Source organism: Dendrobates tinctorius, unplaced genomic scaffold, assembly GCF_039654945.1.
Source record: "Dendrobates tinctorius isolate UK_male_01 unplaced genomic scaffold, ASM3965494v1 ptg000030l, whole genome shotgun sequence".
In the NCBI taxonomy this organism is placed as follows: Eukaryota; Metazoa; Chordata; class Amphibia; order Anura; family Dendrobatidae; genus Dendrobates; species Dendrobates tinctorius.
The window spans coordinates 59,710,280-59,737,831 of record NW_027361698.1 but is presented as its reverse complement, the minus strand read 5'-3'; the positions used below and the strand labels follow the sequence as shown (position 1 = coordinate 59,737,831).

The 27,552-nt window shown below is 41.4% G+C and overlaps 1 protein-coding gene across 3 annotated transcripts; it reads right to left on the bottom strand.

Annotated features, from left to right (window-relative positions):
* Positions 1-9,917: 9,917 nt before the first annotated feature.
* LOC141086236 (uncharacterized) lies at positions 9,918-14,777 on the bottom strand. 3 transcript variants are annotated; one of them, XM_073572103.1, is made up of 3 exons: positions 11,921-13,756; positions 10,340-10,418; positions 9,918-10,155 (listed from the first exon to the last, which is right to left on the bottom strand). In XM_073572103.1, the coding sequence occupies exon 1, from the start codon at positions 13,705-13,707 to the stop codon at positions 12,019-12,021; it is 1,689 nt and encodes a 562-aa protein (XP_073428204.1). In that variant the 5' UTR covers positions 13,708-13,756; the 3' UTR covers positions 9,918-10,155; positions 10,340-10,418; positions 11,921-12,018. The 3 variants fall into 3 exon arrangements, 2 of the variants coding, with proteins under 2 accessions (XP_073428204.1, XP_073428203.1); XR_012231552.1 differs by lacking the exon at positions 9,918-10,155 and adding an exon at positions 14,316-14,777 and having other exon boundaries at positions 10,221-10,418; positions 11,921-11,974; XM_073572102.1 differs by lacking the exon at positions 9,918-10,155 and having other exon boundaries at positions 10,221-10,418.
* Positions 14,778-27,552: the final 12,775 nt, after the last annotated feature.

The following is a 27,552-nucleotide window of genomic DNA, read 5'->3' as shown; positions in this document are numbered from 1 at the left end:
TGGTAAGGTCCTGTAAAATAGAGAGCACATTCAGTCCCATTGTATCATTGCTGTGATCGTAGGCCAATCACCAAACAAGGATTGCAATGAGGTCACAGTCACACGCTAAGATCCGGTAAAACAGAGACCAAATTCAGTCCATAGCAGTCAACAAAAGCCTTGAAACATTTTTCTGAATTCAATTACTCATCCATATACTATTCAATGGTCTGTGGCACATTGCGGGGGTTACATAACAGTCCAAAAAAGCATTGAAACCTTTTTTCTGTATTTAATTATTCACCCATATACTATTACATGGTCTGTGGTACATTTCAGTGTTACATAGCAGTCCAAAAAAGAATTAAAACATTTTTCTATATTCAATTACTCATCCATATACTATTACGCAAACTGTGGTACATTTCTGTGTTACATAACTGTCTAAAAAGCATTGAAAGTTTTTTTATTCAATTACTCATCCACAGAGTTTTTCATGCTCTGTGGGTGAGAAAGATGGCAGTCAGGCAAGACTCCTGAGGGTGTGATCGGAGGAATAGCGGAACCAGAGGAAGCTGGTGGAACAGTGGAGGTGGCAGGAGCTTGTGTTCAAGAATCGGTCATTTTCTCAAAACCACAAAAGCCCAAGCCAAGCCACAGCCTTTACCACTTAGGTTCTTCCATACTGCAGATGAAAGAGACAGGTTATAGAAATTGGTGAGCAGATTGCAAGGCCTAGGCTGGTCGTAAGAGACAAGGAGGCAAGCCAGGACCAGGGCTGGAGAAATGCTAGTGGAATGGGTAGCCGCAAGGTACCGACAGTTGGCGTCCCGAGCGGAGGTCACTACATAAGACCGGCAGCAGAAATTGGGGTTCATCAAAAAATTTTGGACTTGTCATCACATCTTGCTCAACCAGTGGGAAGTAGAGCTGATGACTGGAAGCAGGGTCATGTTCCTCAAAATGGAGTGTCAACATCGCTGATATGAAGTGGGTGTTATCCTAGAAGAAAAGGAGCAGCATGAACCGTTCTTGAGAAATGAATGGGCCAGAGACAAGGCGGCTCCAGATGGAGTTACTACCAGAGTTGAGAGATCATTCTGTCCGACTCCTGTATGGGATACCACTCTCTTAAAGCTAATATATCTTCTACCTAGATTAATGACTGCAGTCCACCAGCTAGGATAGCTTTTCTAAAGACAATTATAAATGTTAGTTGCATGGATTAAAAAAAACAATCATAACCTCCCCGACATGGTTTGCTATGACTGGCTTCATCAGGGACTGAGGCTAGACTGAGTAGCTCTGTAGACATGGATTACACCTGTGCAGCCCATTTCTAAATATATAACTGTGGCAGTTGACCACATTTTTAATTTTAGTGTGAAAAAGTTTAATAAATTGACATCCTTAGTACAAGGTTTTTTAAGGCTTCTGTTGTGAGTGTGACATCATCAAATTAGCAAACTAATTAGGTCTTCCCACATATTGTGTTTAATCAGCAATAAATCCATCATTGATAATATGTCACACTGACAACCCAAATCCTCTAACAAAAATGATATCCATGATTGGCTATGGCCAATTATTCTTACCTCCCATCTTTCGACATAACTATGGTGATACTCAATGGTTTTGTATGGAGTAAATTACCTGTACTTGTATGGAGTGAATGACTTATATATGGAGTGAATTACCTGTAAGAAGAAGTCCTTGCTTTAGATGACTTGCATCTTACGAAAACAGGAAAACACATATTTGGTAGACGCCTTGCTACACTCATCAGGAAAGCTTTAAACTAGAGTAATATGGGATGGGAAATATACGACGAGGAAGAAATATGCAGCTAATGAATTCTGTTGAGAACTCTGCTATTAGAAATGGAAAGGAAGAACAAAATCAAAAAACTCTGAATGAAAATAGAGAGGAGCAAGAGAAGCCGACTACAAACTAAAATGTGTCTATACAAATGCACAGAGCATGGGAAACAAACAAGGAGAATTGGAGCTGCTAATACAGGAAGATAGATATGATGTCATAGTCATCACAGAAACTTAGTGAGATGATACACATGCTTGGAATACAAACTCTGAAGGCAGCAACTAATTTATTAGAAACGGGATTAACAGGGAGGGAGGAGGTGTTGTATTGTGTGTTAGGAAAATGTATATCTGTCCTATTAACTGCAATCTGTTTAATTGCTCCCTGCTGTGAACCGTCCTCCAGCCCCCTGCTCCTCCTCCCTCTCTCACTCACCTGGCTACATTTCATGGACATTTGAATGGTATAAGTTGAACAGAGCAGGTCAGATATGACCTTGGTCAGATTTGACATCATTTGAAGTGATAATCAGAAATATATCAGAAATAGTTAAGAAATCGGTCAGAAGGTAAGAATAATCACTGTTTTCTTATTTTACTTGCCTTTCTTTCTATACCCTGCTATTTTACCATGCTTGCATTTGCCCTCACCATTTTTGCTCCACTAATCTTCACTCTCCTCTGCCATATTCAAACCCCTGCACCCTCGAACCAAATAACTATCTCCCCCTCTCTCTTCCCCTCCACCTGGCTTCATCGGCAGACCTGCTCCTTAACCTCAGACCTCTCAGACTAAAATACAATACAAGTCGGTCACTCTCTTTCACCCACCTGCTTTCCCTTTCACTGCTTCTTCTCACTGCTGGCGACATATCCCCCAATCCTGGCCTCCTCACCTCATACATCCTACTAATCCTCACCCCTATCTTTCTCACACTAAGAGAAACTACCGTAATCCCTCACATTTAAAACCTGTGCCACTGACCCCCACTCTCCCGCACCCTCTCTCTGGAGCACTTGGGAATGCCCACTCCATCTGCAACAAGCTCCACGTGATCCACGACCTCTTTACCTCTCGCAACCTTTCCTTCCTGGCCCTCACTGAGACCTGGCTGACACCCCCTGACACGGCCTCCCCGGACGCACTAGTTATGGCAGCCTCCACTTTACCCATACTCGCCCTGGCAACAGACATGGTGGAGGAGTGGGTTTCCTCCTTTCTAAAAACTGCTCCTTCAACCCTATCCAACCCCCACCCTCCCTTATCCTCCCTTCTTTCGAGGTCCATATCTACTTTCCCTCTAATCTCCAAATGGCTGTCATATACCAACCACTGGGCTCAGCCACTGCCTTCATCGACCAATTCTCCACCTGGCTCCTCCACTTTCCCTCTGCTGACATCCCCACCATCATCATGGGGGACTTAAACATCCCCATTGACACCCACCAGCCAGCAGCCTCCCAACTCCTGTCACTTACCTTATCCTTTAGACTTACTCAGTGGTCCTCCACAGCCACCCACACAGATGAACATACATTAGACCTCATCTTCTCCTAGACTCTCAGACTCTCTTCTACCTCTGTCATCCATATCTTCACTCCACAACACGGACAGTGCCACCGCTTTCTACAACGCCACCCTCACATCAGCCATAGACTCAGTCGCCCCTCTCATGCATGGCAAAGTGCGACAAATCAATAGGCAACCCTGGCACAACAACCTCACCAAAAAACTTCGACAAGCATCCAGGGTCTTGGAGCGGCGTTGGAAGAAAACACACCTGCCAGACGACTTCACTGCTTTCAAACAAGCTACACTAGCCTTCAAATCAGCCCTCACCTCTGTTAAACAGACCTATTTCACAAACCTTGTATCTTCATTATCCCACAACCCAAAACAACTGTTCAGCACATTTAACTCTCTCCTCCACCCATCACTTCCACCACCAACTCCAGTCATCTTTGCTGAGGACTTTGCCACCTACTTCAAAAATAAGATCAACCAAACAAGGCAAACCTTTAGTGTTCCACCACCCCAACCGTTCCACATACCAGACCTCTGCCCTTCCCTAATAACCTCCCTCTCCAACATCACTGAAGGAGAGCTTACTCATCTCCTTTCCAAATCACACCTCACCATCTTTAGATGAAGGAATTGAGGGTAAACTGATTAAATTTGCTGATGACACAAAGCTAGGAGGGATAGCTAATACTAGAGAAGAGAGAGAGAGGATTCAAAAAGATTTAAATAAACTGGAGAAGTGGGCAGCAACTAACAGAATGGTTTTTAACAGGGAGAAATGCAAAGTACTACATCTGGGCAATAAAAATGAAAAAAGCATATATAGAATGGGAGGAATAGGGCTAAGTGACAGCACATGTGAAAAAGACTTGGGTATACTAATAGATCACAGACTGAATATGAGTCAACAGTGTGATGCAGCAGCAAAAAAGGCAAATGCAATTCTAGGATGTATTAACAGAAGCATACAGTCTAGATCACGTCAAGTCATTATTTCCCTCTACTCCTCTTTGGTCAGACCTCATCTGGAATATTGTGTCCAGTTTTGGGCACCACATTTTAAAAAAGACATCAACAAACTGGAGCAAGTTCAGAAAAGAGCGACCAGAATGGTGACCGGTCTGCAAACCCTGTCTTATGAGGAAAGGTTGCAGGATTTGGGAATGTTTAGTTTGCAAAAGAGAAGACTGAGAGGAGACTGAATAGCTGTCTACAAATATCTAAAAGGCTGTCACATTGTAGAAGTATCAACTTTATTCTCATTTGCACAAGGAAAGACTAGAAGCAATGGGATGAAACTGAATGGGAGGAGACACAGATTAGATATTAGAAAAAACTTTTTGACAGTTAGAGTGATCAATGAGTGGAACCGGCTGCCACGAGAAGTGGTGAGTTCTCCTTCAATGGAAGTCTTCAAACAGAGGCTGGACAGACATCTGACTGGGATGATTTAGCGAATCCTGCTTTGAGCAGGGGGTTGGACCAGATGGCCCAGGAGGTCCCTTCCAACTCTACGATTCTATGATTCTATGAACTGTGCCCTTGACCCCATCCCTTCCCACCTGCTCCCCAACCTCACTAACATGATCATTCCAGCCCTAACCCATCTTTTCCACCTATCCCTATTTTATGGTGCCTTCCCCTCTGTCTTCAAACATGCCACCATAACACCCCTCCTCAAAAAAATCAAGCCTTGACCCTTCTGCTATGCCCAGCTATCTCCCCATATCACTGCTCCTCTTTGCTTCCAAACTCCTTGAACAGCATGTCCACGTTCAACTTTCCTCCCACTCCTCATCTAACTCCCTCCTTGACATCCTCCAATCTGGCTTCCACCCCACCATTCCACTGAAACTGCCCTGACCAAAATTACTAATGACTTAATCACAGCCAAAGCTAACAGACAGTTCTCCATCCTCCTCCTTCTCGACCTGTCCTCTGCCTTCGACACAGTCGACCACTGCCTACTGCTACAAATTCTTTCTTCCCTTGGCATCAAAGACCTTGCCCTGTCCTGGATTGCCTCATACCTTTCTAACCGCACATTCAGCGTTTCCCACTCCCACACTACCTCCTCATCCCGCACTCTATCTGTTGGAGTCCCCCAAGGCTCTGTTCTGGGGCCCCTAATTTTTTCCATCTATACTCTTGGCCTAGGACTACTCATAAAGTCCCCTGGCCTCCAGTACCACCTGTATGCAGACGACACTCAGATCTACCTCTCTGGCCCAGATGTCACCTCTCTGCTGTCCAGAATCCCAGAGTGTCTATCAGCCATATCCTCCTTTTCCACCTCTCACTTCCTAAAACTCAATGTAGACAAAACTGAACTCATTATCTTTCCTCCATCTCACGTATCTTCCCTACCCAATCTATCTATTATGGCAAATGGCATCACGCTCTCTCCTGCACCTGAAATCCGCTGTCTCGGGTAACTCTCAACTCTGCCCTGTCCTTCAAACCACATGTCCAAACTCTTGCCACCACCTGCTGCCTCCAGCGCAAAAATATTTCCAGAATCCATGCCTTCCTCAGCCCTCAATCTACGAAAACTCTTGTACATGCCCTCATTATCTCCTGCCTTGACTACTGCAACACTCTCCTCTGTGGCCTCCCTGCTAACTCTCTTGCACCCCTCCAGTCTGTCCTCAGCTCTGCTGCCCGAATCCACCTCTCTCCTCGCTATTCCCCTGTCTCTCCCCTCTGCAAATCCCTTCACTGGCTCCCAATTCACTAACGCATCCAGTTCAAACTGCTAACATTGACCTACAAAGCCATCCACACCCTATCCCCTCCCTATATCTCTGTACTAATCTCCCAATATCTTCTCTCACGTATTCTTCGTTCCTCCCAAGACCTCCTACTCTCCACACTTATTTGTTCCTCATACATCTGCCAACATGATTTCTCCTGAATATCCCCTATCCTCTGGAATTCCATGCCTCAACATATCCGATTATCCACCACCCTCGGATCCTTCAAATGGAACCTGAAAACCCATCTTTTCATGAAAGCTTACAGCCTGCAATAACCATTCTGCTGCCTCACCACCACCCAAGCCGCTGCCTCAAAACCACCAGAGCTGCTGCACTCCCGACCTTCTGTCTCTTCCCCATTATCCCATAGAATGTAAGTCCGCAAGGACAAGGTCCTCTCCCCTCTGTAACAGTCTGTCATTGTAAATGTGTTTACTGTTAACAAAATCTATAACTTCGTATGTAACCCCCTTCTCATGTACAGCACCATGGAATTAATAGCACTATATAAATAAATAATAATAAATAAATAAATATCTGCACAGAGATCCAAGCTTCAGAGACTGGTAGCTCTGTAGAAACTGATTGGGTAAGAATTCAAGTATAGAAGAACAGAAAGGACACTATTGTAGGTGTTTACTATAGGCCACCCGGACAGCCTGAAGATTTGGATGAACTCTTTTTACATCAGATGTCTCTGTTTTCAAAAATGTATGACATAGAGATCATGGGAGATTTTAACTATCCAGATATTTGTTGAGAATCTCTCTTAGGCAAAAGTGCTGGGTCCAGAAAATTCTTATTTTCTCTTGATGATAACTTTATATGGCAAAACATAGAAGAGAGACAAAGAGGATCTGAAATCTTAAGCCTAATTCTTACCAACAGGGAGGAAATGGTTGCTGAAGTAAAGGTGGCTGGGAACTTAGGAGGTAGCTATCCTACTAGCCTTAAATTTTGAATTACAAGAGGAGGAAGACCATTGAGGACTCAGACTTTAAGGTTGGAATTCCGAAAGGCAGATTTTAATCGACTCAGATAGAAGTTAGGAAAGGTCCAATGGCTGGATGTTCTAAAGGACAGAAATGTACAAGAAAGTTGGGAGATTTTGCTAAATGAAATTTTTACTGCTCAATTGGTAACAATACCAAAAAGAAGGAAGCCTTGGAAACATTTAAAGAGACCAGGGTAGATGAACACAGAACTTAATCACTTGTTAAAAAGGAAAGAAGAAATGTATATAAAATGGAAAGAGGGCGGGGCATATCTAAAGAAGAATATAATGCTGTTTGCAAGGTATGCAGGACAAGAGTTAGAAGACCTAAAGCCATTAATGAAGTCAAACTTGCAAGGGAGACCAAAAGCAGCAAGAAATAATTTTGCATATGTCAAAAACAAAAGAAAAGTCAAAAATGCTATAGGATTTTTACAGGATGAAAAGGATGCAGTGGACAAAAATTATGTTGAGAAGACTGAACTTTTAAATTCCTATTTTGATCTGTGTTCTCTAAGAAAGCAAATGTAATAACAACTGATCTTCATGGTGCCATTGAAGGAATACAAGAAACCACTCTATCCATAAACAGAGAGATGGTGAGAGAACACTTAGCTAATTTAAATTAATTTAAATCTCCTGGTCCAGATTATTTACATCCTATTGTACTTAAAGTGTTAGCTGGGGAAGTTTCAGAACCACTAGCCAGAATCTTTGCAAAATCTTGGTAAACAGGAGAAGTCCCAGAAAGATTGGAGAAGGGCCAATGTTGTCCCTATCTTCTAAAAAGGAAAGAAGATGGAGTGAGCCTTACTTCTATAATAGGAAATATATTTGAACAAATTATTAAACAGCATGTATGTAAGTAATTGGATAACAATACAGTAATTAAGCAGAGCCAGCATTCGTTTTTAGCAAGCAAGTCAAGCCAGACTAAACTAATTTCCTTCAATGATGGAATTAATGACTGGGTATTTCAGGAAAGTACAGTAAATATAATATATCTCAGCTTCAGAAAAGCATTTGATAAAGTATCTCATACTACCATTATTGAAAAAATAACTAAGTATGGGATTGGCAAGGCTACAGCTAGGTGGATTCATAACTGACTAAGTGATCTTTCTCAAATGGTGGCAATAAATGGTTGAACATCAAATTGGAAAAGTTTTTCAAGTGGGATACCACAAGGCTCTGTTCTGGCCCCAGTGTTGTTCAACATTTTTATAAATGATCTAAATAAGGGAACTGAAGGTAAACTAATCAAATTTGGAGACAATGCAAAGCTAGGAGGGATAACTAACACTAGAGAAAAAAGAAAAATGATTCAGAAGGATGTTGATTAGCTTCAACACAGTTCTAGGATGTATTAGGAAAAGCAAAGAGTCTAGATCATGTGAGATAATTATCCCCCTCTACTCCTCCTTGGTCAGGCCTCATATGGAATACTGTGTCCAGTTCTGGGCACCACATTTAAAAAAAAAAGACATTGAAAAACTGGAGCAAGTTCAGAGAAGAGTATATCCTACAAGGAAAAATTAAAGGATCTGGGAATGTTAAGCTAAAAAAAAGAAGGCAAAAAGGAGACTAATTTGCTGTCTACAAATATCTGAAGGGCTGTCACAGTGTAGAGGGATCATCATTATTCTCATTTGTTCATGGAAAAGCAAGAAGCAATGGAATGAAACTGAGATGGAGAAGATACAGAATAGATATTGGAAAAAAACTTTTTGATAGTGAGGGTGATCAATAAGTGGAACAGGCCGCCACGAGAAGTGGTGAATTCTCCTTCAATGGAAGTCTTCAAACAGAGGCTGGACAGACATCTATCTGAGATAGTTTTGTGTATCCTGCATTGAGCAAGAGGTTGGACATGATGACCATTCGAACTCTAACATTCTATGATTCTATGGAAGTGTGTCAGCAGTTAATCGGAGGCCAATCAGCAAGCTAGGATTGTAATGATGTCACAGTCATATGGTAAGTTCCTGAAAAAACAGAGACCACATTCAGTCCCATTGTATAATTATTGTGATACTGTGATCACAGGTTAATCACCCAGACAGGACTGAAATGATGTCTCAGTGACATGATCAGGCATATCTCCCAACTGTCCCAGATTTGGCGATACTGTCCCATCACATCTAAGCTGTTCTCCCGGTTTCTATACTCACCTCTACCGTAGCTGTTTCTGCTCCTGGGGTGTGCTTATCTCAGCTGAGTGCATAAATTAAATGGTATGTTAAATTCTTCACCCTCTTGCGATTGGTCTCCCTAGGGCACAAACTTGCATATCAGTGTTTGCAGGCTGCTGCTTTACCAGCGAGCCACAGCTCACAAAGCTGTAGATAGGAGGATTTGCTTATCTTGACTTCTGTATTGCAGGCAATGAACCCAGAAGTAGAGTATACATATTTGTAGAAATAAATTGTGTATATAACATTTTATTTTTATGGTGTCTGTATACAAAGATGAAGAAAATATAATTTTTTATCACTATAAAAGTATTAAAAATATTAATCAATTACAATATTTTTCTGTGGGACTTCTAGGTCTTGAACCCATGACCCTAACATTACAGACAGGTGCATTAAACTGCTGAGCTACAATCTCTAGTAATGACACTAGCAAAATATTCTATATGTGACATGTATTACAGGATTTGACTGTAGGCAGATTATACTACTAGAAATACACTGCTTTGTACAATAGATGTATTTTTCTTATAGATGGCGAATAAGTGAAATTTTCATCCTTTAAAATTATTAAAGACGAATAATGAAAAACACTTCACAATGAAAAGAATAATTTTATTTTTATTGCGCTTTCAAAAATTAATAAACATCCCAAATCAGCAAATAACATGGACATATTTGGTGTACCAGGTAATACAGATGGTTAGCACTCGGCCAGAGGGTTCGAGTTCGCGGTGCCAGTGAGAAGGAACGGATAGTCCCAGAATCGCATAAACAATGTATAGTCACTGCACACGCTGATTGTACTTAATGTGAAGTAAATTTATTGCTTGACAGTGAGGAAGCGACATCAAACGACGTTTCGGCCACATCGGCCTTTATCACAAAGTCGCTGTAATAAAATACATACATAAAAATATCAAAAAATTGTAAACTTTATACAAAATATATACACATAGTATCCAGAGAGCATGGAATATAAGCACTAGAATTATTTAGAAAGATGTGGAGACATCAAACACGTGAAACTGAGAGATAACGCGGTAGATAAGAAACATGAAGGAGCGTGGTCATACCCTTTTCAATTGAATGTAGGGTCTGTTTTCACCAAATCGATAGTGTCACTGCTAGGCATAAATGAGTTGATAGCATATTCTGTAAGTAGGGATAGATGAACATATCGTTAGGGTGACATAAAGAAAAAAAATAAAAAAATAAAAAATAAAGAGTAAAAAATCAAGTACTGAACTGGGTGTCTGGAGGACAGATGGATAAAACAGATTAACCAGCATAAGTGGCGTAGCTAGTTGTATACAAAAAAGACAGTGAGGGACTGTAAAAATATGCCCAGGTATCTAGCTGTCCAGACAAAAGCTGTATTCTATTTAGGGAAAACAAAGAAATATACCAAAGTTGCCGCTAAATCCTGTTCCTTGAAGAGGTGGTGGACTGGTAAATATGCCACTGCTAAACAAAGAAAAAGGGGGTACATTAGAGATGTGGCAGGATTGGTGGTCCTGGATTGGGACCATACAAAAGTTGGTGATGCAGCGGTGGTCCTGGGTAGGGACCATGGTAAGGTTGGTGGTACAGCAGTGGTCCCAATGGGACAGTACTTACTATTATTGGTGGCTCAGTGGAGTGTGAAGTCTGCACAATGGTGCCAGAGCAGTGAGTGAGCGCTGGATCACAGGCTGTGCTTTTTATCCTGTCTGGTCCGGTCATGTGACCGGAAGTGACATCAGACGCCGGGGCGTGTGCATTGGAGCACGGCCGTAGTGTCTCACAGTGATCCCCACCAAAAAGATGGCGCTGGCGGTTCACACATGCGCAGTAGAGCGCAATCAAAGAAAACCTAATGAGGCCATGCAGAGACTGCTGTAGCTCTGAGTGGGACACACGCATCAGGGGGGGAGGTGCAGTGTGCTATATATAAAGAGACTGGGCAATTAACATATGGAAACAAATATAAACGAACAGTATTATTGCAAATCATACATGTAAATATACAGCATTTGAATTGCGTAGGAGTCCAAACTTAAACAAACATAAAAAATAAAAGAAATGAAAAGAGTGATGTCAGACCTAGGGGAGAGAATGGAGAAGGTTATGAACTCAAATCAAATGAATTATGAAGATTAGAAAAAAGGAAAAATAAAGAAGGAAAAATAATAAAGGGAAAAATAAAGATATAAAATGAGAATAGTAGAAAATAAAAAATAAAAATAAAAATAAACAAAAAATAAAAAGTAAAAAATAAAAAATACAAAGTAAAAAATAAAAAATAAAAAATAAAAAGTAAAAAATAAAAAATAAAGAGAAAAAGGAACAAGGGGGAAAAAAAAGAAAAAAAGAAAAGAAGAAAAAAAGGAAAAAAAAGGGGGGGAAAAAAAAGCCTGCAAGGAACAAAATATAAGGGGAAAAAAATTTTTTTTGAAAAGTAAATAAAAAGACCAAATTTGTAAAGAAAAGGTGAAAATAAATTGTACGGCAAAATGCCTTCAAACAGAGGAAGGGAAAAAAAAGGGGGGAGGGGGGGGTTGTGGAAAACTTTTTTGCAAACTTGAAAAAGAAAAAGAAAAAACAAACAAAAACAAAAAAGAAAAAACAAAAAACAAAAACAAAAAACGAAAACACATTATGTTTCATTATCTTACCGCTTGGGTTAGATGTAAAAAGGGGAGACTCAAGAAGGCAACCAATCAATGGGTCTAGGGAAAGAGGAAGAGAAAAAAAGGAATTTTTATAAAAATTATTAGATTAGCCAATCGATTTCTCGATTGAGACCCCTCGGATGTAAGGTGTCTAGTGTGTAGATCCAGAATGTCTCCCGTTGCTTTAAAAGGCGAACATGGTTCCCACCTCTTTTGGGTCTAGGGACTTTTTCAATAATTTGGAACCGTAGTTGTGATACGTTGTGTCGGGCTTCCTTGAAATGGGCAGGAAGTGGGAGCCATGTTTTCCCGCATCTAATCGTAGACTTGTGACTGGATATTCTGTCCCTGATTGCCTGGGTGGTTTCACCCACGTACAATAAACCACATGGACATTTGATGATGTAAACGACGAAGTTAGTTTCACAAGTGAAGTAATCCCTAATTGGATAGGATTTGCCAGAACATGGGTGGACTATCTCACTGCCTTTGATGATATTGGAACAGCTCATGCAGTTTAGGCAAGGGAATGTACCAGTTCTCTTTTGTCCTGTTAGAGTATGTGTATTGATGTGACTGGAGGTACCCAGGTCAGCCCGGACAAGCTTGTCCTTAAGATTTTGAGGTCTCCTCAGGCACATCAATGGTGGGGATTTAAAGAGGTTAATCCTAGGATAGGATCTGGTCAATAGAGGCCAATGTTTGTGGATGAGATTATGTATTCTTTGCATGGACGGGTGGTGACCATGGACGAATGGGAGTCTGGGTGGTTTGATTGTTGTGGTTCTGGTGGTGTCGGGGTCAATCCGTGCTTTAGTCATCTCAGAAGCCAGAAGTGTAGATGGATAATGCCTAGATTCAAATCTATCAGACATTTCTTGTAATCTGAGGTCTCTAGTCGAAGGATCTGATACAATCCTGGTAATCCATTTAAACTGTGATCGTGGGAGACTATTACGGGTGGACCTTGGATGACAACTGTCATACAGAAGGAGATTATTGCAATCGGTGGGTTTAGTGTAAAGATCGGATGACAGTGTTCCTTGTGCATCTTTTTTGACCCTAGTATCCAAAAAACTGATTGATTCCAGGTTGTGGGACATTGTAAATTTCAGCTCATGCCTGGCATTGTTGATGGTATCATAGAATTTAGAAAGGCTAGTTGAGTCCCCACCCCATATGCAAAAAATATCATCAATGTAGCGAAGCCACACTGTGGCAAATTCCTGGAAAAGTGGATTGGCGTAAATGTAGTCTCGTTCAAACTTATCCATGTAAAGATTTGCGTACGCGGGGGCTACATTAGAGCCCATCGCGGTGCCGCATGTCTGGATGAAAAAATCATCCTGGAATCGGAAGAAGTTTTCCTGTAAGACTATATTTAGAAGGTCCAAACACAAAGCCTGTGTGTCCGGTGCAGTATTAGCTTCCATGAGAGTTAGTCTGACTGCCTCTATACCTTTATCATGTGTTATTGATGTGTATAGACTGTTGACATCAAAGGTGCAGAGAATGCTGCTGGGTGAAACGGAATTAATGGAACGAATCTTATTCAGGAAATCGCCTGTGTCCAAAATAAAAGATTTAGTGGTGTGAGTAAATGGAGTTAATATTTTCTCTAGAAAAATGGATAAAGGATTGAGGATGGAGTCCGTGGAAGCTACTATTGGACGTCCAGGAGGGTTGTGTAGGTTTTTGTGGATTTTGGGGAGGGTGTAGAGTACCGGGGTTATGGGATGTTGGTTTGTCAGAAATGTTCTAGTCTTTGCATCTATGGTCTTAAGCTGCATATGTTTGTCAAGAATTTGGTCTATTTTCCTACGTATTTGGAATGTCGGGTCAGTACGAACTTTCCTGTATGTGTTGGTATCCGAGAGTTGTCTCTGAATTTCGGTCATGTATTGATTCTTGTTCATGACAACGATTGCTCCTCCTTTGTCTGCCGGTTTTATAATGATGTTTGGATTGTCCCTCAAGGATGAGATAGCTTGTTTTTCAACAGGTGATAAATTATGGCGGACGGGAAGTAGGCCCAATCGTTGGTCATGGATGGTCTGTTTAATATCCCTGTCAAGAAGGTCTATAAAAGTCTCAACTGCATGATTGGTTTTGGGAGGCATAAAGCTACTTGGGTTGTGTAGTCCTAAGGTGTCAATTGTAATCGAGGGGCTAATGACCCGATTGGAATCTGGAGCTATGCTGTTGGCTACCCTTGTTGAAGAATCGTCAAAATGTACCTTTAATCTAATGTTGCGGTAAAATTGTTGTAGGTCTTTCTCTAATTGGAAAGCATCCCATCTTGGTGTTGGACAGAATGAGAGTCCTAGGTTTAGCACTTTAAATTCTAAAGGAGAAAGGGAGTAATCAGGGATATTTACAATTAAGTTTGGACTCCTACCTGTTGCGACCGAAGAGTCATCTGGCGATTTTGTTCCCCTCCTCCTCGACCGCCTTGTTGGCGTGCGTTTTGACCTAAAAAAGGAACTCTGGAAAGAGAGGTGCTGCCAGTGTCGCTCCCGGATCCTGGTGAAGAACTGCCAACTGGAGAGGATCCCCCGGAGGCTGTGTATCCCCCTTGGTGGCGGCGGGGTCTGGAACGGTAGTGTCTTGGTGCTGGATCTTCCCATCTGTACACTCTGTTATTCAGGTAGTTTTCTGTGTCACGTTGAAATTTAGACCTCTTCCGTTCTTCTAGAGTTTTTCGATGTGTTAATAAAACAGTATCAACTTTATTTTTGAGAGTACTAAACTCAGTATTACTCAAAGTTGAAGTTAATTGGGTCTCTATAGTAGAGATTTTTGCTTCGGTATCAGTTATGGCTTCTTGAAGGTATTCGATTGTTAATAGAATTATATCGAATGAGCATTTACTCAGAATTCTCTGAAAAGTGGCACAGTACTTAGCGTTGTCAGAGAAAAGAGTAGGTCTCAAGTGGCTATGAAGCCCGCGGGGTATCTTCCCTTGTCGATGATATTCGCCCAACGTGGCGCAGTGTAGATCATAAGCTATGAGTCTTTTCTTTTCTTTCTCCCAGTCTCTCGTCTTGATGTCCCTACTGGGAACGTGAAGAAAATCTGAGCCAGATCTGATTTTAGATAAAATTGTTGATCCTAGTGCATCGTCGTACATAAATGTTTCAGACGTCATGGATACTGGGTCGGTGCTAATAACCAAAGAAAACTGATACTAGGTAATACAGATGGTTAGCACTCGGCCAGAGGGTTCGAGTTCGCGGTGTCAGTGAGAAGGAACGGATAGTCCCAGAATCGCATAAACAATGTATATTTGGTGTACCAACACAGCCAGTAGGACAAGGAGTAAAGAGAATCTGTTTAAAAGGTGTTAAGAAGCATTTTATTATAGTTCCATCATATCACAAAAAATCAGTAAAAATAGACATCATATAGAGACAAAAGGATTTAGAATGAAGGACTCGGATATAGTAGGTCTGAGGTCAACACAATATATATAAGGATCATGGAATCACATTCTAAGTAAAACAAGTGAGGTTTGCATCTCTAGGGTTAAAAATGTAACATACCCAAATGGTAGAAAATATAGCAGCATATCAAGCTATAGTTCAGGGAAAAGTATCAACTATCTATCTAAGTTTAAATAGGGGTACACTTCAAATGAATGTGTAAAGCAGCAAAATGCTGCAGGAACGCTCCTTACCCTGTTATGAGCTCATTTTCTGCTCCACCAGTTGAGAGTTCTCCTTCTGTTCTTCCTCTGGTGGTGGCAGGAGGTTAGTGAGGTTGGTTTAAGTGGTAGTGATCTGCCACCTGATGAGGAGGATAACGATTGGATCTCTGGAGTATCAGACTGGATATAAGACAGCCGACGCCCTATCCTGGTGCTGGTGATTCAGTCTGCTTCTCAGGTCTTGGACTTCAGCTCTCTTCCAGTCTTCTCAAGTTAAGTTTGTTTTTTGCTTATGTTCACACTTGCGCTTGTTGGTCCATTCAATTTCTTGTGTGGCAAGCTTGCCCCTGCTGGGGCTATGCTGAACTTCCACTCCTATTTATCTGTATTTGCCAATTTGCCTTTTTGTCCCTTATTAGATTGGCCTCTTTTTGCTCTGTTTCAGAATATTTCAGAGTGCTGATATAGTGGGAGAAGTCTAGTGACTTCAGGGTTAATTTTGCTATCAGACATGTTGGACATTATTTTGCTAGGGTTTTTTGGCAGATTGCAGACAGTGGCTTTCCTTTCCTGTCCTTCCTAGTTAGTCGGGCCCCATCATTTGCTCAGCCTATTTTCCTGCCTGTGTTTGTGTTTTCATCTTGCTTCACCGTCAATACATGTGTGGGGGCTGTCTATTCCTTTGGGGTCTGCTCTGGGGCAGTTAGTTTTCCCTTTTCTTGCTTTAGGTTTATGTAGTCCTCCGGCGGTGACAAGGCATCTAGGAACATCGTAGGAGCGTTCCACTGCTACTGTTAGTTGTGTGGCTAAGATCAGGGATCTACAATCTGCATAGTTACCAACCTCTCTGGTTTTCTGGGATTTAGCTTTTTGTTGTTCCTCCTCGGTGACCCATTCATAACATTACCCATGTGAGACCCTATGTGGCGTCAGACCATGTAGCCCCAATGGGCGTTTCGTGTGGGCTTCCTCAGCGGACCATTTTGTCTCTATATGATGTCTATTTTTACATATTTTTTATGATATGGTGGAATTATAATAAAATGTTTCTATACACTTTATAAACAGATTCTCTTTACTCCTTGTCCTCCTGGTTGTGCATATATGTATTGATGATGATGCCAGATTCCTGGTGAAACATGTTGGGGAGGCTATAGGTTTTACTAGCTTTAATCAGTCTGTGTTATTGGCAAAAATATTAGAGAGCAGTTGGTAGCAGCCGCACCAAGCTAATAATACTTATCAATACTCACTAGTGGGAGATATAGGGAGTTATGCTAATGTGAGCATAGTGAACAAAGGGGTTATATCCCGATGTACACTCAAACACACTGACTATAGTATCTTTTAATTTTTTTCTTTAAATAGTTCATTAAAACTTAAGTTTAAAGACCCCGTCACACTTAGCAATGCCCAAGCGATCCCGACCACGATATGACCCGGTCAGGATCACTGGTGCATCGCTAAGTGGTCACTAATGAGCTGCCAAACAGGCAGATCTCACTAGCGATGTAGCGACGCAGCAGCGATTGTTACTTACCTGTCAGACGCGGCGATGAAGACGTCCTCCCGCCCGCGTCTACGCGTCGCTCGTCGGCGCCAGCAGGAAGCAGCCGACGAGAAAAGGCCCAGGACGTTCTCGCGTGATCAGCGATAACCAGCAGGGGAGCCGGTCGGAGGTAAGTATCACACATAGCGATATCGCTAGCAATATCGCTGCTGCGTCACAAAATCGGTGACGCTTTAGCGATATCGCTAGCGATATTGCTTAGTGTGACGGGCCCTTTGGGAAGGGATCAGTTACCTTCATTGGCAAATTGTAATTAATGTTAATGCCCTATGCTGATTGGGTTGCTAGCAATTTTGTCTGTTTCCTGTAAACATAACGACCCACACAACACAGAGATCAGAATATTTACAGGAATTGGTAAATGACATAAACAAAATAGCGTGATTGATAGTTTTCCTCTATCTCATAAAAAAATGTAAAAACTGTAATGCCGAGGCCGTGTTCCCATGTACTATAAATGCTATATTCATTTCTGCTGCTTTTTTCTGTAGGTGCCTGCACCAGACGACGCAAAAACAATATACTCTGATTATTGGGTGTTTTCTGTGTTTCTTTTATGTGTTTTCCACCTTAATTGATTTGATTTGGGACAGATATGAAGCCACCTTTTAAATGTTTTTTTTTTAAGTACAGAAAAGCTTTAGTTCTGCTCTTAAAAATGTAACAGGGTTATTTTCTTCATCTATTTTTTTTTTTCAAAAGAAGCCTACAGATAAAAAATGCACCAAAACAGCAGAGTTCAGCAGTGTCTTCAGACCACAGAGAGGGGAGGGGGAATTCAAGGAATCACAACCACTTTGCTTCAAAATTTAGACTGTGTTCACATGTAGCAAAAATGCTGCATATTTCCTGCTGCTATTTTTGCATAAAATTCTGATGTATTTAACTGTCTAAACAAAGTGGATGTGATTTCATGAAAACTGCATTAAAATTCAACAAACAGCATTTTACATTATTTAAAAGTTAGTAATTATCTATATGCTTGTCTCTCCACCTGTTTTACAGGTGCTCTTCCTTTCCCTTTTCATCCCTCCTACCTCCTAAATGTTTTATATATAAAGTATCTCATATGTGTATCCTCTTTCCTTTACTTATCCTGTACATATCAATCCTTTTCATTTTCCTTCTATCGGTTTAATTTTTTCATTTACCCTTTTTCCCATTGTCCTTAACCCCTTCACCCCCAGGGGTGGTTTGCATGTTAATGACCGGACCAATAACCATGGGCATTCCCAGCCTATTACCATTATCCTGCAGCAGTCTGCTTTCCCTTAGCTGCTTATTAACCCCTTCCTGACATCCGACGTACTATCCCGTCCACGGTACCCGGGCCCGTATGACCGTGGACGGGATAGTACGTCTACCGCGATCAGCGGCGCCCACGTGGTGAGCGCCGCTGATCGCGGCCGGGTGTCAGCTGATTATCACAGCTGACACCCGGCACTATGTGTCAGGGGCGGTCACGGACTGCCCCCGACACCTTAACCCCTTGCACACCGCGATCAAACATGATCGCGGTGTACCGGGAGTTAAAGGGAAGCATCGGGAGGGAGGGGGCTCCCTCCATGCTTCCCTGAGCCCCCCACGGCAGCGCAATGTGCAGCGCTGCTGCGGGGGGCTCCTATCCTCCAGGCCCCCGAATCCAAGATGGCGACGGGGGCCTTCGGGGACCTGAGGAATCTGGCTTCCTCAGTGCCTGCAAAGCGCAGGCAAGAGGAAGTCTTCTTCAATGCCTGTGACAGATTGCTGATCTGTCACAGTGATCTGTCATGTGACAGATCAGCGATCTGTCACAGGACAGTGATGTCCCACCTGGGACTATGTAATAAAGTAAAAAAAAATTAAAAAAAATGTAAAAATAAATTTAAAAAAATCGCCAAATAAATTAGAAAAAAAAAAAAAATATTCCCTCAATAAATCCATTTTTTGGAAATAATAAAAAAAAAAACAATAAAAGTACACATATTAGGTATCGCCGCGTCCGTAATGACCCGCCCTATAAAACTGTCCCATTAGTTAACCCTTTTAGCGAACCACTTAAAAAATAAAAATAAAAAACGAAACAAAAAATAATGATTTATTATCATACCGCCAAACAAAAAGTGTAATAACGCGCGATCAAAAAGACGCATATAAATATCCATGGTACCGCTGAAAACGTCATCTTGTCCCGCAAAAAATGAGCCACCACACAGCATCATCAGTGAAAAAATAAAAAAGTTATAGCTCACAGAATAAAGCGATGCAAAAATAATTATTTTTTATATAAAATAGTTTTCATTGCATAAAACCGACAAAAACATAAAAAAACGACCTAAATGAGGTATCGCTGTAACCGTACTGACCCGAAGAATAAAACTGCTTTATCAATTTTACCACACGCAGAACGGTGTAAACGCACCCCCCCAAAAGAAATTCATGAAACGCTGGTTTTTGTTCATTCTGCGTCCCAAAAATAGGAATAAAAAGCGATCAAAAAATGTCACGTGCCTGAAAATGGTACCGATAAAAACTTCAACTCATCCCGCAAAAAATAAGACCTCACATGACTCAGTGGGTCAAAATACGGAAAAATTATAGCTCTCAATATGTGGTGATGCAAAAACTATTTTACAATAAAAAGCGTCTTTTAGCGTGTGACAGCCGCCAAACATAAAAACCGCCATAAATAGTAAGTCAAACCCCCCGTTATCACCCCCTTAGTTAGGGAAAAATGATAAAACTAAAAAAAGTATTTACCTCCATTTTCCCGTTAGGGTAAGGCTGTGTGCACACGCTGCGGATTAGGTGCGGATTCATCCACGCGGATTTTGTAAAATCCGCAGGTGAAACCGCAGGTCAAAAGACCTGCGGTTTTACCTGCGGATTGCTCTGCGGTTTTGTCCTGCGGTTTTTCATCTCCTCAATAGAGGAGATGGCAAACCGCAGGGGAATCCGCAGAAAGAATTGACATGTCAATTCTTTCTGCGGATTGAAAACCGCAGATAATCTGCGCGGAAAATTCTGCACCGTCTGCACTGCGGTTTTTGATTCCCATAGGGAATCATGGTACTGTACACCGCAGCAAAAACTGCTGCTGGTCCGCTGCGGCCAAAACTGCTGCGGAACCGCAGCAAAATCCGCAGCGTGTGCACACAGCCTTAGGGTTAGGGCTAGGGTTAGGGCTAGGGCTAGGGTTAGGGCTAGGGTTAGGGTTAGGGTTAGGGCTAGGGTTAGGGCTAGGGTTAGGGCTAGGGTTAGGGCTAGGGTCAGGGCTAGGGTTAGGGCTCAGATTAGGGTTAGGGGTGTGTTGGGGTTAGGGTTGGAGTTATAATTGGGGGTTTCCACTGTTTGGGCACATCAGGGGCTCTCCAAATGCAACATGGCATCTGATCTCAATTCCAGCCAATTCTGAGTTGAAAAAGTCAAATGGTGCTCCTTCCCTTCCAAGCTCTGCCATGCGCCCAAACAGTGTTTTACCCCCACATGTAGGGTATCAGCCTACTCAGGACAAATTGAAAACAATTTTTGGGGTCCAATTTCTCCTGTTACCCTTAGGAAAATAAAAAATTGGGGGCAAAAATATCATTTTTGTGGAAAAAAATGATTGTTTTATTTTCACGTCCGAGTGTTATAAACTTCTGTGAAACACTTGGGGGTTCAAAGTGCTCACCACACATCTAGATAAGTTCCGTGGGGGGTCTAGTGTCCAAAATGGGGTCACTTGTGGGGAGTTTCAATAGTTTAGGTACATCAGGGGCTCTCCAAAAGCACATGACACCCGCAGACCATTCCATCAAAGTCTGCATTCCAAAACGTCACTGCTTCCCTTCCGAGCCCCGACGTGTGTCCATACAGTAGTTTTCTCCCACATATGGGGTGTCAGCGTACTCAGGCCAAATTGGATAACAACTTTTGGGGGTCCAATTTCTCCTGTTACCCTTGGTAAAATGAAAAAATTGGGGACTAATTGATCATGTTTCTGGAAAAAATACGATTTTTTTATTTTCATGCCCTGGCATTATAAACTTCAGTGAAGCCCTTGGGGGTTCAAAGTGCTCACCTCACATCTAGATAAGTTCCTTAGTGGGTCTAGTTTTCAAAATGGGGTCATTTGTGGGGGGTTTCCACTGTTTAGGCACATTAGGGGCTCTCCAAAGGCAACATGACACCCGCAGACCATTCCATCAAAGTCTGCATTCCAAAACGTCACTACTTCCCTTCCGAGCCCCGACGTGTGCCCATACAGTAGTTTTCTTCCACATATGGGGTATCAGCATACTCAGGACAAATTGGACAACAACTTTTGGGGTCCAATTTCTCCTGGTACCCTTGGGAAAATAAAAAAATGGTGACTAAAAGATCATGTTTGTGGAAAAAATATGAATTTTTTATTTTCACGCCCTGGCGTTATAAACTTCTGTGAAGCACTGGGGGGTTCAAAGTGCTCACCACACATCTAGATAAGTTCCTTGGGGGGTCTAGTTTCCAAAATGGTGTCATTTGTGGGGGGTTTCCACTGTTTTGGCACATCAGGGGTTTTCCAAACGCGACATGGTGTCCGATCTCAATTCCAGCCAAAAACGTCAAATGGCGCTGCTTCCCTTCCGAGCTCTGCCATGCGCCCAAATAGTGGTTTACCCCCACATGTGGGGTATCAGCGTACTCAGGACAAATTGCATAATAACTTTTAGGGTCCTGTTACCCTTGGAAAAATAAGAATTGAGGGCGAAAAGATCATTTTTGTGGAAAAAATATGATTTTTTAATTGTATGGCTTTATGTTATAAACTTCTGTGAAGCCCATGGGGGTTCAAAGTTCTCACCACACATCTAGATAAGTTCGTTAGGGGGTCTAGTTTCCAAAATGGTGTCATTTGTGGGGGGTTTCCACTGTTTTGGTACATCAGGGGTTTTCCAAACGCGCCATGGTGTCCGATCTCAATTCCAGCCCAAAATGTCAAATGGCGCTGCTTCCCTTCCGAGCTCTGCCATGCGCCCAAATAGTGGTTTACCCCCACATGTGGGGTATCAGCGTACTCAGGACAAATTGCACAATAAGTTTTAGGGTCCTGTTACCCTTGGAAAAATAAGAATTGAGGGTGAAAAGATCATTTTTGTGGAAAAAATAAGATTTTTTAATTGTATGGCTTTATGTTATAAACTTCTGTGAAGCCCATGGGGGTTCAAAGTTCTCACCACACATCTAGATAAGTTCCTTAGGGGGTCTAGTTTCCAAAATGGTGTCATTTGTGGGGGGTTTCCACTGTTTTGGTACATCAGGGGTTTTCCAAACGCGACATGGTGTCCGATCTCAATTCCAGCCCAAAACGTCAAATGGCGCTGCTTCCCTTCCGAGCTCTGCCATGCGCCCAAATAGTGGTTTACCCCCACATGTGGGGTATCAGCGTACTCAGGACAAATTGCACAATAACTTTTAGGGTCCTGTTACCCTTGGAAAAATAAGAACTGAGGGTGAAAAGATCATTTTTGTGGAAAAAATATGATTTTTTAATTGTATGGCTTTATGTTATAAACTTCTGTGAAGCCCATGGGGGTTCAAAGTTCTCACCACACATCTAGATAAGTTCCTTAGGGGGTCTAGTTTCCAAAATGGTGTCATTTGTGGGGGGTTTCCACTGTTTTGGTACATCAGGGGTTTTCCAAACGCGACATGGTGTCCGATCTCAATTCCAGCCCAAAACGTCAAATGGCGCTGCTTCCCTTCCGAGCTCTGCCATGCGCCCAAATAGTGGTTTACCCCCACATGTGGGGTATCAGCGTACTCAGGACAAATTGCACAATAACTTTTAGGGTCCTGTTACCCTTGGGAAAATAAAAATTGGGGTGAAAAGATCATTTTTGTGGAAAAAATATGATTTTTTAATTGTACCGCTGTACGTTATAAACTTTTGTAAAGCCCTTGTGGGTTCAAAGTTCTCACCACATATCTAGATAAGTTCCTTGGGGGGTCTAGTTTCCAAAATGGGGTCACTTGTAGGGGGTTTCCACTGTTTAGGTACATCAGGGACTCTCCAAACGTGACATGGCGTCCAATCTGAATTCCAGCCAATTTTGCATTGAAAAAGTCAAACGGCGCTCCTTCCATTCTGAGCTCTGCCATGCGCCGAAACAGTCGTTCCCCCCCACATATCAGGTATCTGCGTACTCAGGACAAATTGCACAATAACTTTTGCAGTCCAATTTCTCCTGTTACCCTTGGTAAAATAAAAAAAATTGAACCTGAATTATTTTTTTTATGAAAAAAAGTTAGATGTTCATTTTTTTTTAAATATTCAAAAAAATTCCTGTGACGCACCTAAAGGGTTAATAAACTTCTTGAATGTGGTTTTGAGCACCTTAAGGGGTGCAGTTTTTAGAATGGTGTCACTTTTGGGTATTTTCTATCATATAGACCCCTCAAAGTGGCTTCAAATGTGATGTGGTCCTAAAAATAAAATGGTGTTGTAAAAATGAGAAATCGCTGGTCAACTTTTAACCCTTATAACTTCCTAACAAAAAAAAATTTTGGTTCCAAAATTGTGCTGATGTAAAGTAAACATGTGGGAAATGTTACTTATCAAGTTTTTTGTGTGCTGTATCTCTGTGATTTAAGGGCATAAAAATTCAAAGTTGGAAAATTGCAAAATTTTCAAAATTTTTGCCAAATTTCCATTTTTTTCACAAATAAACGCAAGTTATTTGAATGAAATTTTACCACTAACATGAATTACAATATGTCACGAGAAAACAATGTCAGAATCACCGGGATCCATGGAAGCGTTCCAGAGTTATGACCTCATAAAGGTACAGTGGTCAGAATTGTAAAAATTGGTCCGGTCATGAACGTGCAAACCACCCTTGGGGGTGAAGGGGTTAAAAAATAGGGAACCCAAAGCAAATTTCATTTATTTTTAATAAATAAATGAAAGAAACTATCTGGGGTCACCCCTATTTTTAATAAACAGTCAAGGAAAAGTTGACAGCTGGGAGCCGGTCTTCTTATTCTGGGAAGGTGTCAATATTCATGTACCTTACTAAAAATGTGGGAACCCTAAAAAAAAGACATGATGTGGCCTCTATTTGTAATAACTAGCTAAGGCAAAGCAGACAGCTGGGGTAATAGCTGGTGGTTTGCACGTTAATGACAGGGCCAATTTTTACAATTCTGACCACTGTCCCTTTATGAGGTAATAAATCTGGAACGCTTCCATGGATCCCAGTGATACTGACATCGTTTTTTTAGAGACATATTATACTTCATGTTAGTGGTAAAATTTCATTCATATAACTTGTTTTGTGAAAGAAAACTAAATTTGGCAAACATTTTGCAATTTTCCAACTTTGAATATTTATGCCTTTAAATCACAAAGATATGGCACTCAAAAAACTTAATAAGTAACATTTCCCACATGTTTACTTTAGATCAGCACAATTTTGGAGCAATTTTTTTTTTTTTGCTAGGATGTTTTAAGGGTCAAAAATTGACTAGCTATTTCTCATTTTTACACACTATTTTTTTAGGGACCACATCACATTTGAAGTAACTTTGAGGGGTCAATATGATAGAAAATACCCAAAAATGACACTCCTGAAGGTACTCAAAACCACTTTCAAGAAGTTTATTAACCCTTCAGGTGCTTCACAGGAACAAAAAAAAGGAACATTTAACTTTTTTTAGCAAAAAAATTTAATTCAGAGCCAATTTTTTTTTTATTTTACCAAGATTAACAGGAGAAACTGGACCCCAAAAGTTGTTGAGCAATTTGTCCTAAGTACATTGATACCCATTATGTGGGGGTAAACCACTGTTTGAGCGCACGGCAGAGCTCTGAAGGGAAGGAGCGCCATTTGATTTTTCAATGCAAAATTAGCAGTAAATAAGATCGGACCCCATGTCGCGTTTGGAGAGCCCTGATGTGCCTAAACAGTGGTAACCCCCCACAAGTGACACCATTTTGGAAACTAGACCACCTAAGGAACATATCTAGATGTGTGGTGAGCACTTTGAACCCTCAAGAGCTTCACAGACGTTTATAACACAGAGCCATAAAAGTAAAAAATGATAAAAATGATTTTTTTCTACCCCAATTTTTTATTTTCCCAAGAATTGCAGGAGAAATTGGACAACAAGATTTGTTGTGCAATTTGTCATGAGTGCGCTGATATACCATATGTGCAGGTAAACCACTGTTTGGGCGCATGGCATGGAAGCAACGCCATTTTACTTTTTCAACGCAAAATTGGCTGGAATTAAGATCGGATGCCATGTCGCATTCAGATAGCACCTGATGTAAAACAGTGGAAACCCCCTACAAGTGAAACAATTTTGGAAACTAGACATCCTAAGGAACTTATCTAGATGTGTGGTGAGCACTTTGAACCCGCAAGTGCTTCACAGAAGTTTATAACATAGAGCTGTAAAAATAAAAAATATATTTTTTGCCACAAAAATGATCTTTTCACCAACCAATTTTTTATTTTCCCAAGGGTAACAGAAGAAATTGGACTCCAAGAGTGAGGCGGGAGTCACACACCACGTATAAAAAAGGTCCGTTTTTCACAGATCAGAATTGCTCAAATGTTTCATAAACAGTGATCTGTATGCCATCTGATTGTAATGCGAAAATGCGATTTTCTTACATCTAAGCATCTGTATGGCATCCGTAGGGCGAGATTTTAACGCCGACTTGCAAAATGCACATATAATGGATCCAAATGACAGGTTTTACACATAGAATACATATACATACATGTCATTGAGACACATATATACATATATTTTTATATTTCATAGAGTTCTATATAGCATAATAGCCACTAAATCAGTTGCCGGCTTCGGTAAAATCATTACATACAGTAAACCATTTCATTTCATTTCATTTTATATATATCTTTAACTAATAATTAGATTACTGTATGTGAGTAAAATTTGTGACATGTAGGTGTTAAATTAACAGGTAAATTCGTTGAAAAAATTTGTTTGGGCTCCCGCGGTATTTTCTTTGCCAGAGAGGGAAAACCAGTGATTGAGGGCAGATATTAATAGCCTATTAATTAATATCATGGTTATTGGCCCCCCTGGCTACAAACATCTGCTCCAAGCCACCCCAGACAAGGCGCATCTATAAGATGTGCCATTTCTGGCACTTAGCCTCTCTATTCCCATTGCTTTTTGAAGTTGCTTGTAGGTTAATAAGTGGTCAATGTCTTCCTGCTATTCAAAGGTGATATTAAGCCTGGTTAATAATGGAGAGGTGTCAATAATACATCTATCCATTATTAACCCTATAGTAGTAAAGAGTTAAAAAAGACACACACACTTTAATTAAAAATTATTTTAATGAAATAATTACACAAAGCTTTTGACCAAATATATTATGCTGCCAATCCAACTGAAGCCATCGTTCACCTGTAATAAAAATAAAAAATAAAAAAACAACAATATCTATACCTATCCACAGTTCAGTCAGGTCCTCCGCTGCAATCTATCACAAGGGGTTAACTAGTTTACAACCAGGACCTGGCTGTTAACCACTGCAGAATGAATGAAATCATGTCTGTGCAGGCGCCCTGGCTGACCAGGGATGAACTCATAAGCGTGGGAAAGTTTCTGAACTTTTTCCCCATGCTCCTGAGTTCACCTCAGGTCAGCCGGGAACTCTGTGCAGTCTCAGTGATGTCAGCTGTAGTCAGTGAGGCTCGCATAGCACTCGTCCGTATTTCTCACTAGAGTTTGTGATACCCCATATGTGGGGGTAAACCACTGTTTGGGCACATGGCAGAGCTGAAAAGGGAAGGAGCTCCAGAATTTACTGTTATGGCTTGCAGGTACCATGACCCAATGGGAGAGCCCATGGTGTGCCAAAACAGCAGAACCCCCATAAGTGATCCCATTTTACGAACTACACCCAGCACCAGGGAACAGCGCTTACTGTAACCCTTCTTCCCTGGCGCCCGTCCTTGTGGTATTGATGCGACACACGCATCCCACACATGTGCTGTAAGTATTGCACACACGGACACTGACATCTCTGGTCCCAGAAATATCAGGACATGTGAAAGAGGCGTTATAGTGGGTTTTTCTGCTTGGCAGCTGTCCAACACTAAAAGACGCTTTTTATTGCAAAAATAGTTTTTGCATCTCTTATCTTGAGAGCTATAACGTTCCCATATTTTGGCCCACAAAGTCATGTGAGATATTGTTTTATGCAGGACTAGCTGAAGAGCCCGGCGCTGCCCGGGCATAGTAACTAACTGTGGTTAGTTATAGCAAATTATAATTATCCTCCATCCCATAGTCCCGTGCCCATATACCCATCATACATATCCACGATCCCATAGGCCCGTGCCCATATACCCATCACACATCCTCCATCCCATAGTCCCATGCCCATATACCCATCATAAATATTCTCCATCCCATAGTCCCATGCCCATA